This window comes from Solanum verrucosum, unplaced genomic scaffold, assembly GCF_900185275.1.
Source record: "Solanum verrucosum unplaced genomic scaffold, falcon-dt-bn FXZP01000278.1, whole genome shotgun sequence".
NCBI classification, from domain to species: Eukaryota; Viridiplantae; Streptophyta; class Magnoliopsida; order Solanales; family Solanaceae; genus Solanum; species Solanum verrucosum.
Genome location: NW_026020332.1, coordinates 4720077 through 4737269, shown reverse-complemented (window position 1 = coordinate 4737269; position 17193 = coordinate 4720077). Strand labels below are relative to the sequence as shown.

Genomic DNA, 17193 nt, shown 5'->3' with positions numbered 1-17193 from the left:
GCTTGACAAACTGTCCAGATAAGGTACCCATGACCAGCAATACGGTTCTAGTCACTGTAATAAGCTGCTTGTACCGTTGTGATCTTCTCGTCCAAAAGGTTATGTTTGCACTAGGAAATAGTTCCTATTCGTTTTGCTCTTATTTTGGGATTGTTTTGTTTCTTGTGCTGCTTTCATTTACTGAGTGTACTTATATATTCTATCCTATCACCTATTATAAGAATATATGTAAGTTGTAGTTGAACAAATTATGATTATTAATTTACTGTACCGTAAAATACCGAATTAATTTGATATTATAATGGTATAATATTTTTAAAATTGAAATTTCCAACTAAAGTTTTGAATACAGTATCATGTCTACCTATGGTGCTTACCAAGAAAAAGAGCTTCAAGTATCTTAGATTCATAAATGTAGGAAATGAGTCGATTAACAATGATGTCACACAGAGGCGGAGCTAGGTGGGGGTTCATGGATTCTTATGAACCCAGAAGCTTTTTTGTAGATCCTATATTTGTATTTAGAAAATTGAATAAATAGTGTATATAAACATGTGAACCCCCAAACAAAATTGATTTAGAACCTCCAAACTCCTAACATTGGCTCAGCCTATTGTCACACATTATATTGAAGCGATGCCGATCAAATGGAGGTCGCCACTAAATACTGTGCCGTAAAAAGAATGTGTTGCTAAGAGTTAATATGGAATCATTATTAAATTGCAAACTGGCAACGAGGACCACTGCAAATATTTAAAAAAAAACATGCAATATTGGAGACAGCCTATTGTATATGTAATGTGGCTTTTTTTGTTTGATTGAAGAAAACTATTTTATCTTTTTTTGTGAAAGATTTGGAAGCAAATATATTTTGTGGAAAAGGGTCAAAATTGCCCTCAAACTATATGAAATAGACCATTTATACCCTTCGTTATATTTTGGGATCAAAAATGCCCCTGCTGTTATCCTAAGAGACCACAAATACCCTCAAAAGTTAACACCCCAAATTTTTGTTGACGTGGTAAGCCACGTGGGACTAATCCTTCCACCTAAGCGTTGCCACCTAGAATTCACTACAAAAGAACTAGACCTTTAGCGGCAACAACAGTCGCCACAAAATCCCAGAAAATCGTCACTAAAAGTTTTTAACACTAAATTCTAATTTTGTGTTTTTTTCTTCATTGTTTTTAAAAAACCAAATATGATATCGATTAAGTAGGAGTTTGAAGACACTATATGTTATGTCATATGTAAATGTATAAAATGTACAATGATGCATTATATGTATATATATAGTAGGAGATTTGAATCGAGAAGTAATTTTGATTATTTTTCGTAATAATATTGGATGTTTTTAATATGGATATTGCAAGTTATTTATTTTAGAAAATTAGGTCGCAATCGAAAATTAAATATTCAACATCTCAATGGGGTATTTTTTATCCCAAAATGTAATGGAGGGTATAAGTGGTCTATTTCGCATAGTTCAGGGGCAATTTTGACCCTTTTCCGTATATTTTGTCAAAGATTTGGAAGCACATTGAGATGTTGAATATTTCATCTTTCTTTTGTGAAAGATTTGGAAGCAAATATATTTGTCCAAGATTTGGAAGCACATCAACAAGTGTATTTTTTCTCTATAAATAGGAAATTTAGACATTAGTTGAAATACACCTTGAAGCATACGAAAATATTTCATTGCTTTCTTTTTTTCTTTGTCTTTCCATTAAGAGTAATTTTGTAAAAGGTGTTAAAAAAAATAATTGTGTGAACCTTTTTTTTTGAAGTGATCTTGTGAGGTTATTCTTTTTGGGTATTTGGGATTAATTAAAGTATTTACTCTAATTTTATACTCTTGTTGATATAGCGGATTAAGTCACACCGATCGAACCACGTTAAATTTGTGTCTTCTTTAATTGGTTTACATTCGTTATTATCAACTTATTATTGTCTTTGTTATTGTTTGGCTAAATTCCGCACTACCCGAGCTTCATCAATCAGTAATTTGGTGAACATTATCAGTCCTAAATCCCTAATTTTCGTTTTCCTATTCATAAAAGCAAAAGGATCTGTGAATGGAACTTACCGACGTCGATGAAGCCCTATTGAGTTGCCAGATATTGGCGATTCCGTATCCAGGTAGAGGCCACATCAATCCATTGATGAATCTGTGCAAGCTCATAGCTGCAACATCCACACCAAATCATCTACTACAAATCTCTTTTATTGTTACAGAAGAGTGGTTCAGCTTTTTGAAATCAGATCCAAAACCAGATAATATCCAATTTCTAACTATACCAAATGTAATTCCATCAGAAAAGGAGAGAAGCAAAGATTTTGAAGGCTTTGTGAAAGCTGTATTTACTAAAATGGAAGCTCCTGTTGATAGTATACTTGACGCGGTTCCAAAACCCAATGTGATTTTAGCTGATTCGTTCTTACCGTGGGCCGTCAGTATTGGGGAACGGAGGAATATTCCGGTGGCTTCATTTTGGCCTATGTCTCTCACGATTTTCTCCATCGTTTATCATCATCAACTACTACTTGCTAATGGACATTTTGAAGCAGGTATTGCTACTTGCCGAATTGATATGAGTAAGAAACATCTGAATCTCAATATACATTCAAATATTAAGATATAATGACCCGATCTAAATACTTCTTTTGATTTATTTTTAAAAAAGTTTGAGTATTCATATTTGATAAAAATAATTAAACTATTCAAAATACAAATAAAAATTATATATTAATATAAATAGTTGTTGTACTCCCTCTATCTCAATTTATGTGTAACACATTTCGAATTTCAAAATTCAAACAAATCTATCTTTAATGATAAATTTTTCATATATCTTTTAATTATTTTGGATTGTCAATTATTGTCACTTATAACACTTTTTACGTAGTTTACAAATATATAAATTTTATTTTTAAAAAATTAAAAATTTCATGTGCAAATTCCTAGTCACCCTCGAAAAACGAAATATGTCACATAAATCGAGAGATATGTAACTTATTTTCTTAAGAATTAAACATTAGTTTATCTTTTTATAATAAAATTATCATGCTACAAAAAATATTGTTATTTTATCATTCTAACTTATAATCAAATCAAACAATGTTTTGAAAATATCTTTTGAAAAATACAACTACTTATATTTAATTTCATGATGAACAGAGCAAGGAGAAGAGGTCGTAAATTACATTCCTGGGATTACACCAATTCGCGTAACGGATCTCCCATCTATATTCTAACAGCAGCAAACAACGGGAGATGTGGCCCACCCTTCCTTCTCCAAGTTGTATCACAATTGGCCAATAAAGCACAGTATGCCTTGTTCACCACCATTGGAGCATTGGAATCTCAAGTAATTGAGGCTTTACAAGCTGAAGTTTCAGTCCCCATTTTCACTGTTGGTCCAACAATCCCTTTTTCAGATACCGAATTCAAAACTAACCAGCCTACTTGTCATGGCTTGATGATCAACCTAAGGACTCTGTTCTATACATATCCCAAGGAAGTTTCATGTCTGTATCAAAAGAACTGCTAGATGAAATCATACACAGTAGCAGTGTCCGAACATTTTGGGTGGGACTGGGACATGAGAATGCATCAGACGGAATTGGGAAGAAGAGGGGAATCGTGGTGCCTTGGTGCGATCAATTGAAAGTTTTGTGCCATCCTAGTGTAGGTGGATTTTGGTCACAGTGTGGATGGAATTCAACCAAGGAGGGTGGGGTGCATTTGCTGGCGTTCCATTTCTTACATTCCCCATTGTGACTGATCAATTTACCAACAGTAAACAAATAGTGGAGGACTGGAAAATTGGGTGGAGGATCAATAAGGAAAGCGAGAACCTGGTTAAGAAAGATGAAATTGCTCTGCTTTTGCAGAGTTTTATGGACCTTGACAACCACCAAGGAAAAGAAATAAGGAGAAGAGCAATGGAAATAAGGAAAACCTGCCAAGAAGCTATTGAGGGTGGATCCATCCAAGTAAATATTGACAAGTTCATTCGGGATAGATATTTCTCGCCAGTGCTTTCCCCTAAAGTGTTCATTTGGGAACATACCCACGGTGTGTAAAGTTAATTGTAAGTCGGCTTGACAAACTGTCCAGTTAAGGTACCTGTCACCAACAATACCTAGTCACTGTACTCAGGAGTATTTATTGCTGGAAGCCTACTTGTATCCTTCTGTTCCAAAAGATCATGTTTGCACTTCCTATTCATTTTGTTCTTATTTTGTTGCTTATGTGCTGGTTTGAAGCAGTTCCTATCTCTCTATCCTCATTTACTGAGTAGTCTCATTAAAGTGGCTTGGCATCCTTCACATCTTACTTCGATTTCTATCTGGTTGGATAGATAATATCAACTACCCTTTACTGCCAAATATTAGAATGGATGACTGACTACCCACAACAAAAAATAACCATCGACTGCTCTTACATTTAACGCTTCTGCTTTGCTGACAAGAAACAGCACAAACTTCTTTTGAGTATTCAATTTGTCTAGCATGTCTAAAACAATAAATACAATTCCTTAAATGGCCCCAAGAATGAAGGGAGGGGTCAGCTTCCCATATAAAAGTAACGAATACTGCTGGTAGCAGAAACACGCTAGTTCCCATTTAATTGCACGGTTTCCCCTTCAAATGAGCTGATTTTAAATTTTTGCCCATAGAAATCAAACATATGTCTAACGGAGCATAAGTTCTTTAAGGGCGAGGAACTAAAGAACAGCACAAAACAGGGGGAAAAGTGCAAATGACCTACCAGCTTCTAACAATTTAGAATCCAGCATACTCCTTGATTTTTTAGACATCAAGATTAGAGTATACGGATCCTCACGATCTAAGTTGAATAATAATGACGCAAAATAGAATAACAAGAGGTCGGTAAAATCCTATAGCATGCAATCCAGCACGCCTTCTGTATTTCTGTATAAGAAATATGCAATTACAAAATGTACACCTACCAAATTCATTCAAACAAATAGACACGCTGTTACATTGAAATGCCGTTCAACGAACAAACAAGTAACAATGAGCTATCATACTGTTTTCCCTGAACTTCACAGCAGCAGTTTACCCCCCAAGAATACCACAGGATTAAAGTTGAATCACTTACAATCTCACATTATGGTACACGCGCACATACTTTTCTTCGGAGTCTCATCAATCTTCTTTTCTGTCATATAAAGACAAGTTTCAGCAGCCAAAAAAAAGAGAGAAAAGTGTACACCATGAATTCTTAGCACCACACCCCTGGACTGAAGATACTTGTTGAGGATAGCAAAACAGGCACAGGATTGAACTTTCATACATATTCAAATAAATAAATTTTACAAGAAAAGCACAGGGTTAGGGGGTTGAGGGTGTGGCAAGGCGTGTCTTGTCCCTTGTATCTTATCCTCAATTCAGCATTAGAACAAATACGGTTCATGTCAAGCTTAGAAGATACAAATCTTATTTAAGTACATTTAATGAAGCTCACATTTACATGAGACAAGTATTTCCTGGATACTACAACTTTAGCATTAGACAAAAATAGACATCCGCCAAACATTAGTGGAGGATTAATGGAATGGCTAACTCAAGAGAATTTCCAATTACAATAATCTCACCGGGATAAGATTTAAGTTAAGCACCTTGCCACATATAAGCAAGTGCACTTCAACAGGTCAAAATCCACTAGCACAGTTAGATCTTCATTTAACTCAGCAAAATTTAACTTGCACAAAACACCCGGCTCACCTTGTTTCTCCCTCGAATCTACCACTTCATTATCCACCAAAGCTACATCCAAAATCTGCCTTCCATCAACAAAAGCATTTTGCAAAAACGAAATAGTCTTGTCCAAAACTCTCTTAAGTCTATTAGAAAGCACCTTAGAAATGATCTTGTACATGCTTCCCACTAAACTAATAGGTTTGTAGTCCCCAATACTAGATGTCCCTTCCTTCTTAGTAAAAATGACAATCAAAGAAGCATTTAAGCTCCTTTCGAAGTTACCCCTCCTAAAACTCATCAATAGTACTTAATACATCATGTCTGACTGTACAACAATGCTGAAAGAAAACCAAAGTGAAACCATCTAGACCTCGAGCCTTGTCACCCACACAACACTCCACTGCCTCACACACCTCCCTTTCGTCAATCTTTCTCTCTAACCACTCACTATTATCCCCTCCAATCTGATTGAAATCAAACCCCCCTCCCCCCAAACTTGACCTCCGTTCTGCTTCCTCTTTGAACAACTGTTCTTTCTACTTCCTCCTCTCCCACATGTATGTATCTCCCCCCCCCCCCCCCCCAAACTCTACTGACTCTATTAAATTTTTCCTCCTATTTGCAACTACTACCCTGCGAAAGAACTTGTGTTAGAGTACCAATACTCCAACCCCAACGACCTCAATTTTTGTCTCCAACTAGTCTCTTAAAGCTAACTCTATTTTTAAAATTTCTTTCTCCTCCATTTCCCACTTGTCCCACTTCCTTCGCACCTGTATTCTTTCTAACTCCCCCACCTCATTCATAATATCCCTCATTTTCACATCTACCCTCCCAAACACTACCTCTTATTCCACACCTAAAGTCTTTCTTAAGCATCTATACTTTTTTTGCAAGTCTGAAAGATGGTCTCCCCACTAAGGCATAACTACCCCACCACCCGGCTACTCTATCTCCAAAGTTTGTCACTCACAGCCACGTGTTCTCGAATCTGAAAAGTGATCTCATTCTTCTACCCTTACACCATCCAACATAATAGGTGAATGATCTCCACAAGAGAGGGAATTGGATAATGCTTGGTGTTGAAATTGGCACCTATCAAAGGTAAATCTATAAGAAGATAGTTAGCGATAAACTGCAAGAATTCCTCCATGTCCCTGGAAATCGCCCTGCAACCCAACCTCTCCTCCAGAAATCGTTTAGTGTTAGAAATCCCTTCCTAACACCCAAGGGATCTCCCACCTCTCCATACAATCCCCTAACTCCTCCAAAAATTCAACCTTAGACCCCTTATCTACAGGTCCATACACACCCACCCCACCCCAAAAAAAAACTGCATTCCACTCTATTTTGTTTCTAAACTGCACACCTAACATGAACTCCCCTTGTTAAGCTCAACACACTTCACCTTTCTGTTCTCTCACCTTTCTATCATCCCAAAGAATAAATATTCGTCCTGCACTTTCCTGTGCCGGAAAATAATCATACTCCCTCCCCTCCCCACCCCAAACAAACACACACTCTTCTAATAGTGCTATCCGTCAAAGTTTCCATTTTTGTTTCTTGAATACATATCACATCTGCTCCTATTTTAGTAATAAAAAATGTAGGAGCATTAGTCACTCTAGAAGTTGGGGCTTGTTGTCCAATTCCAAATTATCATGTCAAGGTGTTGTACAGATTCTCTTTTGGTAATAAAATCCTTTATATACCAAAAGAATATTTCATTTATTTTGTTAATTTCAAGTTCATTAATGTATTCTCAACTTTAACAATTCATGTGGGCAACTTCACATTAACACTCCCAGTCTCAAATTCATTTGAAGAAAAGACTATTGTTTATTATTAAGTAAATTAGTACAACGTACAATAAAGAGGAAAAGGAAAAACATTTTCTACATACATGCCTTCCAGAATCAGATACGTAAGTAGAAGCGACGGATGTTGGAGGGTGACGGCTCCTACTAGTGTGATACATATTAGTTGAAATATCTTATACACTACATTACTGAACTTAAGATCACACCAGCTCTCATACAAGAATAGGGGATGCTATCACAAGAGAATAGAGGATAAAGTAGTACGCAGAGAACTATTAGAATCTATTCACATAAGAATACTGTAACTTCAAATCTCTTCAACAACAATTTACTCTATTTTCTTAAACTCCTTATCAAGAATCCAAAAGATTTAATCCTAGCAGTTGAAAAACCAAATGTTCCACATCTAGCCCCCTTCTCCAAATTAGACACTCAGGTTAGTTAAATTTCAATATGAGTATCAATCACTAAATAAGGGGAAAAAATTAATGATATTTTCCCGATTGATTAAACCTAAATTTACAAATCTCAACCCAAAAAAGGTAATTCTGACAAGATATTCTAGACTTGGAATTGTTATAAACCAGCCAACAACTTGGAACAAAAGCAAGAAAAGAATATTCAGAGATTTACCAGGCGAAACGTCTTCATAAATATTAGATAAAACATTGATACTAAAACTGGAACAGTTGGTTGTCCCAAAGTAGAATAGTTAACAATGCCAGACATGTTTTACACATAAATACTCACTCACCCTGTCCCATTGTATGCCCCATTTCATGTCAAGACTAGGCTCAGAATTTAACAAATTCATTTAACCTATGTATCTATCTAAGAGAAAAAATATCAAAATCATGATTCAAAAGTGAGTTTGATGATAAAATGTCTGATGATTGTATTTAAGATAATAAATGAGTCTATGATACACCACCAACATGAGAAGTGTATAGAAGTAGTGTGTTTTTATAAATTAAGCATGTCGAATATTATTGTTTATAAAAGTGTAACCTACATTTAAGAGAGTTTTTTGTTTGGGAGAAAGTGATGTAATTTTTACAAATAAAGTGGCAAAAAGGACGTGATGTACATATGTACACTGTTGAAATCAAAAGAGAATATATCCCATCTAATTCTGAAGACCGAGGGTTTCTAACATCTGCAGAACTGATTCAGCATCATTAACATATTCCAACTAACACCATGAATAAAGATAGTATACAATTAACTTTTATCTTGAGGATGACAAACATTTACAGGAGTTCCAAAATGAAAACTGTTACATAATTTGGGAAAAGTGGATTTTGAAAACCCTAAAATGGAAAGACCTTTTTTTTAAACTGGTAATGTTGTAAAATGGAAAGTCCTTAACATGTCATTTGGAGCTTTTGAGGTAATATTGTTCAAGAGCAACCGATGAGTTGCAAGCTTTCTTCAACATCTGTGTCATAATAGATTATTATTTAAATTTCTTAAATTGTGCACTTCATTCCAAAGAAGTGTGCCCTGCACTTATCACTTTTTGCCTCAAGCCCATAGACCTCGTTTTTGCACTTCTTGTTTCTAAAAACACTGGGTCACAAAAGAAATGAGCTTAACTAAACAAATCATTGACTAAACCCAATAGCAAAAAAACACTACTCATCTCAATCTACATAAAAGTATTTCTAGTCTTGAAGGCTCATGAATATGAAACTAATATGGAAGGAATGTCATCCCAACTGTTATTACCAAATTAGGGGATGCTTTCTGCAGATGACCTAATCTCTCGAGTCACCAACATAGTGTGTAATGTTGTTTTCGACAAGTTTCCTGGACCATATATACTTACATATAGTAGATGAATCCATATATTATAATCACTTATCAAATCTCAATTCTAAACATAATATAATTTTTTTAATCTTTTTGGGGAATATCAATTCTAATTTTGTTGTTCTTACTGTTCTGTACACATCATCACAAGTTAACTTTCTTGACCATCAGCATAATCACAATAATTTTCATTTGTGGTATATCTACAAGATGCAACATGGTATATACAAAACGATACTTTCCCCATTTCAACTCAAGTATCGTACAAAAGAATGTCTTTCTTAAAGTAGGTAACACTCTAATTCCAACACTCTACTTAGCTTGTTTAAAACCACGGGATTCAATGGGCATTTTGGCACATTACAAATATCATTAGTTTATAACTACAAGATTCAAAAGTTATTTTCTTAAACTCCGCGCTTTGACACTAATATTGAAACGGACAGAGGAACATTTTTTTAAATGCAATCTTCATTAAATTAGGTGAAATCAGATTTGATTAAGCATGTTCTTAATTGAAAGCTCATATTATAAGTAACCATAGTTAATATGGTTACTTATTAACCATAGTTAATAGTCAGTGGGAGATCAACCTAGTTGCGTTTAACTTAAATAGGTTTAGTAATTTGTTTTGGAGCAACTCTTGCATATGTGGACTATGAATTAGTCAAATTTGAAGGCATATAAAGCCCTATACTGTAAGACATAAGCTAGGTTTAGGTTATCAACTAGAACTTCAAGTCAAGCAACCTGCAGCACTCCTTTTTTATTGTTACAGTTTATGAATATACAGTTGAATTTGTAGTAAACCCATTTGATCTCTTCTAAAATGAAGAAATGACATGCAAGCTAAGACATGAAAATACAGAAACTAAGTCTCCATCACTTGAGGAGTTAATACTATCTTGCTTATAATGGTTGAAACAAGATTCTAACTTCATACTTTCTGTTCCAAAAGCTAAAATATTCAGTATACTTTATGAACAACTGCAATTAAGACAACATATATTTGAAAATGGTCCCTGGGCACGAGCCATTGCAATCATCTGGAATTTCTGGCACGTACCACAGAAATTTCTTTGTAAGGCAAAAATTGTCAAGAACCATATACATAAAAAGCATTACCATGTTAAAAATAAGGTACGTACAACCAAGTGACTAGTTAACTATATTGCATGACAATTAAGATATTAAAAAGCAGACGAAGAAGACTATTGTCCTTATTTTTTTCTAAACACACAGATTTAGTTAGGTTACATAACAGAATCACCAATAGCCTCAAGATACAAATACATTATAGAAAGGGTAAAATCAGTATATATTACCACAAATCAAGTAAGAGGAACCCACCTGATTTTGATTTACCTACTGATGGCTGTACAACAGCATGCATGGTAATCACACCATTAGGTAGTTCGCCGAAAGGCGTCTTACATTGACCAACAGTCTTGTTGTTTTCCAAAATTTTCCCAGCACTTATCAACTTGACATCATTTGCCGCCTTGGGTGCAATTTTCTTATCTGCCAAGAGAGCATCACAACTTAATCTCGGGAAATTAGAGGCCACACAAATAAATAATAACCTTTTGCCACTTTTCTGAATATATAGTTTTGGTAAGTTAATAAAATGAAAATCTGCCAAACATTGAAGGCTTTACAGGATTTAGATATCAATAGACTTTTCTGCATGGCATAAAGCAAAATAGGGATAGCCAAATTGCAGGCCATAACCAACTCACCTCAATCAAGATTCTTATTTCTTTTAATAGGTAACAATAACCTCAACCAAAATTCTTATACTGATTTGATTGTTCATTTGTCCAGTGAGATTTGGGCTTGAATTTTGGTCCCATTTGGTTTGACTTAAATACTGAACTAAAGCTTTTTACAAAAGTTAAATCATCAAAAAGTTGTGCTTCAAAGTTAATCCTCTTTATCAATTTCCATATAGATCAATTAATTACAACACTGTATAATTTGTCTAACAAGGCAAATTATGAGTTCTTTGAAACTAGTTATTCACAACCTCACAAGTCCCACCTATCTCTATATGTGTGTGCGCGCATGCACAATACAAATACCTAATGTAAGAAATAATAACTATTAAACAAAGAAAATGATTATCTGGACGAACGAACTAAACAACTTAAAATTAAACGAAATATATAAAGTAAAAATCATGTCAATCAAACACAAAAAAAAAAAAAAAAAAATTGTTTAACATGAGGTATTCAGAATCCACTTGTCCAATTAATCCAAATTCACGCCACAAAAGTTCATTGAGGGTTATGCGTTCCCTAAAAGAGATTTCTCCATTCTCAGGATTCAAACCCAGATATCATCTATTCTACTGCATCCCTTAGTGTTAATTCAAAAATCATTTTAGATTTCTGAATTAGATGTAGAAACAGTTAAAGATGTTAGCTGACTATGGGGTTGAGGTATGGAGAACAATCAGAGGCCTATGGCCAATACGAATAACCTTTTACACAGCCAATCTTTTCAAAGTATCTTTTACACAACACTTTTGTGGTCAGCCAGTTATCAAAACCATGTGTATATCAGGCCCCAATATGGTCGTGACACATGTCATGAACATTTAATCAATATCGTGGCTGCCACCACCATGGTTTTCCATGAGAAAGTTTCCATAAACAACTAATCGATGAAAACCCAAAATGAATTCAGCACAACAACGCAACATTCAACAAGACCCAGTTGGATTTTCAAGTTTTCTCAATGCCCAACAATGGTAGGTGAAATATATTACTTCATCTAAAAAATATGCCCAACAATGGTAGATTCCTTAATTTTTCCACCCAAACTTCACAAATATCAGTCTTAAAGCTTGTAAGTCGCACAAAATAACCGATTCAACAAGATTTGAACAACAAGCACCCAATTTTCATATCTGAAATTTTGTATCTCCTGTGTGAGAGAGAGGGGGGGAGGGGTTCTATGGGGGATGGGGATATCAAATATGGGATGGGACAAAATTCTTACAGGCACAACGCACCTATTTTGTGCACGTAGCAAAAGTGGTGTTGCTTGTTAGATACTTTAGAAAGGTTCGGTGTATAAGGATTACCATGTTGGATAGGTGTGCCACAGGGATTTGTCCTAACTAGGTATTCTGCTTGTCATTTTGCATATAAGTGGGTTTGTATCAGAAAGTTAACATGGCTACAATCTCTTTAGCTATTTGATGTGAACTTTAGGCCATTTTCATTTTAGCCTTATCAATCAAAATCTCAGATTAAAAAATCCATCGCTTAATTCCATAAAAATCACCAAAACCACAACTAAAAGCCCCAAAAATGCAAACAAAAAACATTTCTTTGAAACATTTATTTGGGTTGGAGGCTGATAAGGTGCTGAATACTTCTCCTTAGGGTGCTAGGTGTCATTAGATTTATGGGTATTCTCATCAAACCCTGTTTTCCCATTTCCAAAAACAATTAACAAAATTCAATCAAAAGCATCTCAATTACGCTACGCCAGCCTCCAAAAAACTAACAAATGACGTAATTTTACTAACCTTTAGGCCACTCAGCGACAATTCTCTCTTTCAGCATAGCTACGGTTGAAGCCGGGGAGAATCGAAATGGACCCACATCTGATCCATCGAACAAACGAAACTTAACTTCTATCAAATCTTCCTCCGGCATTTGCAATCGCCCACCAACCTCTTTCTTCTTAGTTTTTTCACCTCCGTAACCTAAATCGCAGAGACAAACAGCTTAACGCTCAGAAAAAATAAACTGAAAAAAGAGAGAGATGAGAAGCAGATATATATATATATAAGCAAGTTGAATAATTCAAACAAGTTTACCAGTGGTTTAACGAGCAAGGATTCTTCTGCTTGATTGCATTGAATCGCACAGCTAAAATGGGGAACCCTAGACACAACTGAACTCCAGTGTATATGAAGACGATATATATATATATATATATATATATATATATATATATATATTGACAGAAATGTATCTAACAATGTGTGTGTATTAAAAAAAATTATCAAATCTTCTATTTCATGCTTAAACTAAATTTTGTTTCAATTATACACCTAAATTTTTTAATAAAGTATTTTAGTTATATATTTGTGTGCAAATTTGAAAATAATATTAGTGAGGTTTCTCATTTCTATTAGATGGTTAAATAATTAAATAAACTATATAAATATCAAGTGTTTCTATTTGAAGTTGATGTATATATAATTAGAGACGAATATAAACATTACAAATAATTAATTATACTTTTAAAAATTCAGAGACTTAATTAAAATATGATTTAGTTGGAATACCCAAATAAAATATTTTGTTAAATTTTAAGGACTAACTAATATATTAAGCAATGTATATATGATTACGTATGTTTTTCTTCTTCTTCTTTTTTTCCTTTTTTCTTTATTTGGAAGTGCTCTTCAATCAATTTTCTTATTTTAGAAAGAATGTTGTCAGAATTACCTTTTGTGGGTTTATTTATTAAAGCTCAAGGTATATATGTATAAATTTAGGTTTATCCAATCATGAAAACCACAAATTTAGTTTTTCTTTCCTAATAATATGTTTCGTAGAGTTTAATTAATTTGAATTTGTATTAGCACTGTCAAATAAGGCTGTTCAAAATAGTACTCTCTATTGATGATTTAGCACTCTCTACTAATGATTTTTTTTTTTAAATAACTCCAAATTAATTTGATTTCAAAGAAATTAAAATCTTTAATAGTATTTTCAGAGACAATGAAAGGCACTGCAAGAGGCTATAAATATACAATTTTTGGACGATATTGTATGTAAGCTGTGTGTTTGTAGTTAAGAGTGATTTGCTCAAAACATGTGGATCTTATTTCGGCTAGAAGCAAGCAGTTGTTCATCGACATGCCTATATCTAGCCAGTTGTATTCCTAGAAATTTTAATACTTTTTATGTTGTAATTTATTTGTCTTATTTTTATTTTTAATTAATTATATATTTGAAAATTAAGTACGGTAAGTTACCATCATTACAACTTACAATATTTGATTATATATTTAAAAATAACGTTAAAAATACTATAAATTACAATAATTAACGATCTAAATATTTAGCAATATATAATAAATAATAACATCAAAAAAAAAAAAAACATGTAAAAGATTTGAATATTGACTCTCTAAATTTCGTTTTTGTTGCATAAATTGAGACAAAAAAATAAGGAAAAATTACCTAACTACACATCATTTATTATCATATTTTCTTATTTTCCCTACCATTTCATAAAATATCAAAAATTCCTTTTTTTGCTCTCATCATTCCTTTTTCCGGATACATTAATTTGAAATCTCCTAATTCCTTCCTTTTTTTCATTCCACAATTACTTTCATTAATCTATTTTTGAATTTCAAATCTTTTCTCTTTCCGATTGATGAATTTAATAGTATAACTCATTACATATATTCTCTTTCTTGTTCCATGGGGACATTTTTTATTATATAATTGTAAGTTTTTTATATCAAAATTTTTGAATTAAGTGAGCTTTGATAATAGATATTGTATCCGATTTTAAAAATCAATCCTAAAAAGAAAAAGTTACAATTTCACTTATAAAATTTTAAATTTTTTCCAGGTAGAAATGCATGTCCAAATAAAATTTCAAGTTTTAAAAATCACAATTTTAAAAACTCAAATTTTTAAGTTTCAAACTTCAAAATCTACAATAAACCAAAGCTCAATACCTATGGGTACGTTTTAAACCTTGACTATAGTTCTTTAAGGACTTGCTCTTTTGCTAGATTTCCAAAGAGTGCATTTCTAAGAAAATTAGTAATGGAAAGTGACCATTCAACAAGTTTTTTTTTATTAGCCTTTAAGGCAGAAAGTTACTCCTCCAGCTCTGGGAGTCCTCCAAAATTCCTTATAAATCCTAACTCCCCAAAATAATATTTATCATTTCCTTATTTCACTCCACAAATCACTCCCTATATGTATCGCGTTTATTTTAATTCTTAACTTAGTTTTTATTAGTGTTATTACTGATTTGATACATCACTGCTACAATCGTTTTTTGTTCTATGCATATGATACTTAATTTTCAATGTATCTAGTTTATTTGGATAAAGCATTGTGTATCAAATTAAGTATCTTGATACATAAATACGTAAAAATTGATAATCTTATTGTATCAAATACATTATTATCAACTGCAAAATGATACATTTATAGATACACTTTATTTTAGCTTACATACACCGTTCTTTCACAACCTTATTGTATCAGATACATGAATGTCAACTATAAAATAATACATTATTTAAAAAATGTATCTTATCAACTGAAAATCTTCCACAATTGCATATTTATATTTCAAGGCAAATAATGTATCTTCTTCTAGAATCATAGACTGAATAAAGATGCTTAGTTGATGCAACAACCTGCTAACATTAAAGAAATTAGTGATACATTCCATAAAATAGTTATTTATATGGATCAATCACAAACAATCAAACAATTAACTTATACTTAGTATCAGGTACAAAATATAGCTATAATCTGATACATACCCTCATTCTTGGACATTTTGATGCTTTTACAACAAATTACATGTACAATATATCATCTATTTAGTATAGTATTTCACAAACACAACAAGATACAAAAATAGTAATGTATATCATGCTAAATATTTGGTCATGATACAATAATTTAAATCAATACTACATGTATCACACAATAATCTATTGATCTTTAAGCAAAACTTTAAATACAAAATTACTTATTTAATGTATCTAATTAATAAGAGTATAGTACTTGTCAATTTATACAAGATACGTAAATACTAATGTATCACGATTGTATAGTCATCTTGAAAACACAAACAAAAAATCAAATTAACAACACAATATATGTAATTCCATATCTCTAATTGTAAGATCTATTTTACTATGAAATTAAAGCTATGATCTATTTTATACATTGCAAATCGAGGCTCATATTTTTTCCAGATTCTTAAATGTCAGATCTTTTTTTTCTTTAGATTCTTGAATGTCAGATCTTTTTTTTTCTTCAGATTCTTCATTGCTTGACAAAATCAAAATATTCATGATGTATCTATACAAATTTTTTTATATAATTTTGAATCAAAATTGTAAGGATCTTCGACGAATTGGGAGAAGAAATTTGAAATCCATCACTTATGTATCGTTCATAACTCACCTTGTTTCCTAGATTCTTGAATGTATTCATCATGTATCAGCTTGTTTTTGACTTTTTAATCTATTATGATTTGGGTACGAATTGAAAGAAGAAAATTGGAATTGTTTGAAGCTAGACAAATTCGGAATAGAATTGAGAGAAGAAAATTTAAATTTTGAATTAAAGGTGGGTGGATTTGAAAGAGAACTAAAAGAAGAAAATTTAAATTTTGATTTGATTGAATCTTTTAAGATTTGGGAGAGATTGAAATATACTAGATTAGCGTAATTTGGGAAACTCACAATCAACTTTATATTCTCTTTCCTTTAAAAGTGTAACTGAATTTGTTTTAATGTATCCGGCTTGTTTGCTATGTATTCGGATAGCATTGATTTTGAGGGATTTTTGTAAATTGAAAAAGAATTGGGATAGGTCCTTACATTATGGGATTTATGTAAGTTATACAAAAAATAATCTCTCTATTTTATATTAAGAGATTTTTGGGTTTTCGTCATTGTTCAATATAATTGAATTGTTCAAAGTTTAAGATAGATATTTGGAAAAAAAATAATCATATTTGTAATTTCCTTTATGAAGTTTGATATTTTTCAGAAGATAGCATTACATACAAAGTTATATTTATAATTCCACAGAAG

The 17193-nt window shown here is 32.7% G+C and overlaps 2 protein-coding genes and 1 pseudogene across 2 annotated transcripts; 2 read left to right on the top strand and 1 right to left on the bottom strand.

The window, feature by feature from the left end:
• The first annotated feature begins 2075 nt into the window (after positions 1-2075).
• On the top strand, positions 2076-2642 carry LOC125836427 (UDP-glycosyltransferase 87A2-like). Its single transcript, XM_049515594.1, has one exon. It carries the CDS (start codon positions 2076-2078, stop codon positions 2640-2642), a length of 567 nt encoding a protein of 188 aa, XP_049371551.1.
• Positions 2643-3170: 528 nt separating this feature from the next.
• On the top strand, positions 3171-4086 carry LOC125836426 (UDP-glycosyltransferase 87A2-like; annotated as a pseudogene).
• Positions 4087-4893: 807 nt separating this feature from the next.
• Positions 4894-13310, bottom strand: LOC125836587 (membrane-anchored ubiquitin-fold protein 3-like). Its single transcript, XM_049515773.1, has 4 exons — positions 13195-13310; positions 12901-13080; positions 10713-10883; positions 4894-5188 (listed from the first exon to the last, which is right to left on the bottom strand). The coding sequence occupies exons 2-4, from the start codon at positions 13028-13030 to the stop codon at positions 5133-5135; spliced, it is 357 nt and encodes a 118-aa protein (XP_049371730.1). The 5' UTR covers positions 13031-13080; positions 13195-13310; the 3' UTR covers positions 4894-5132.
• Positions 13311-17193: the final 3883 nt, after the last annotated feature.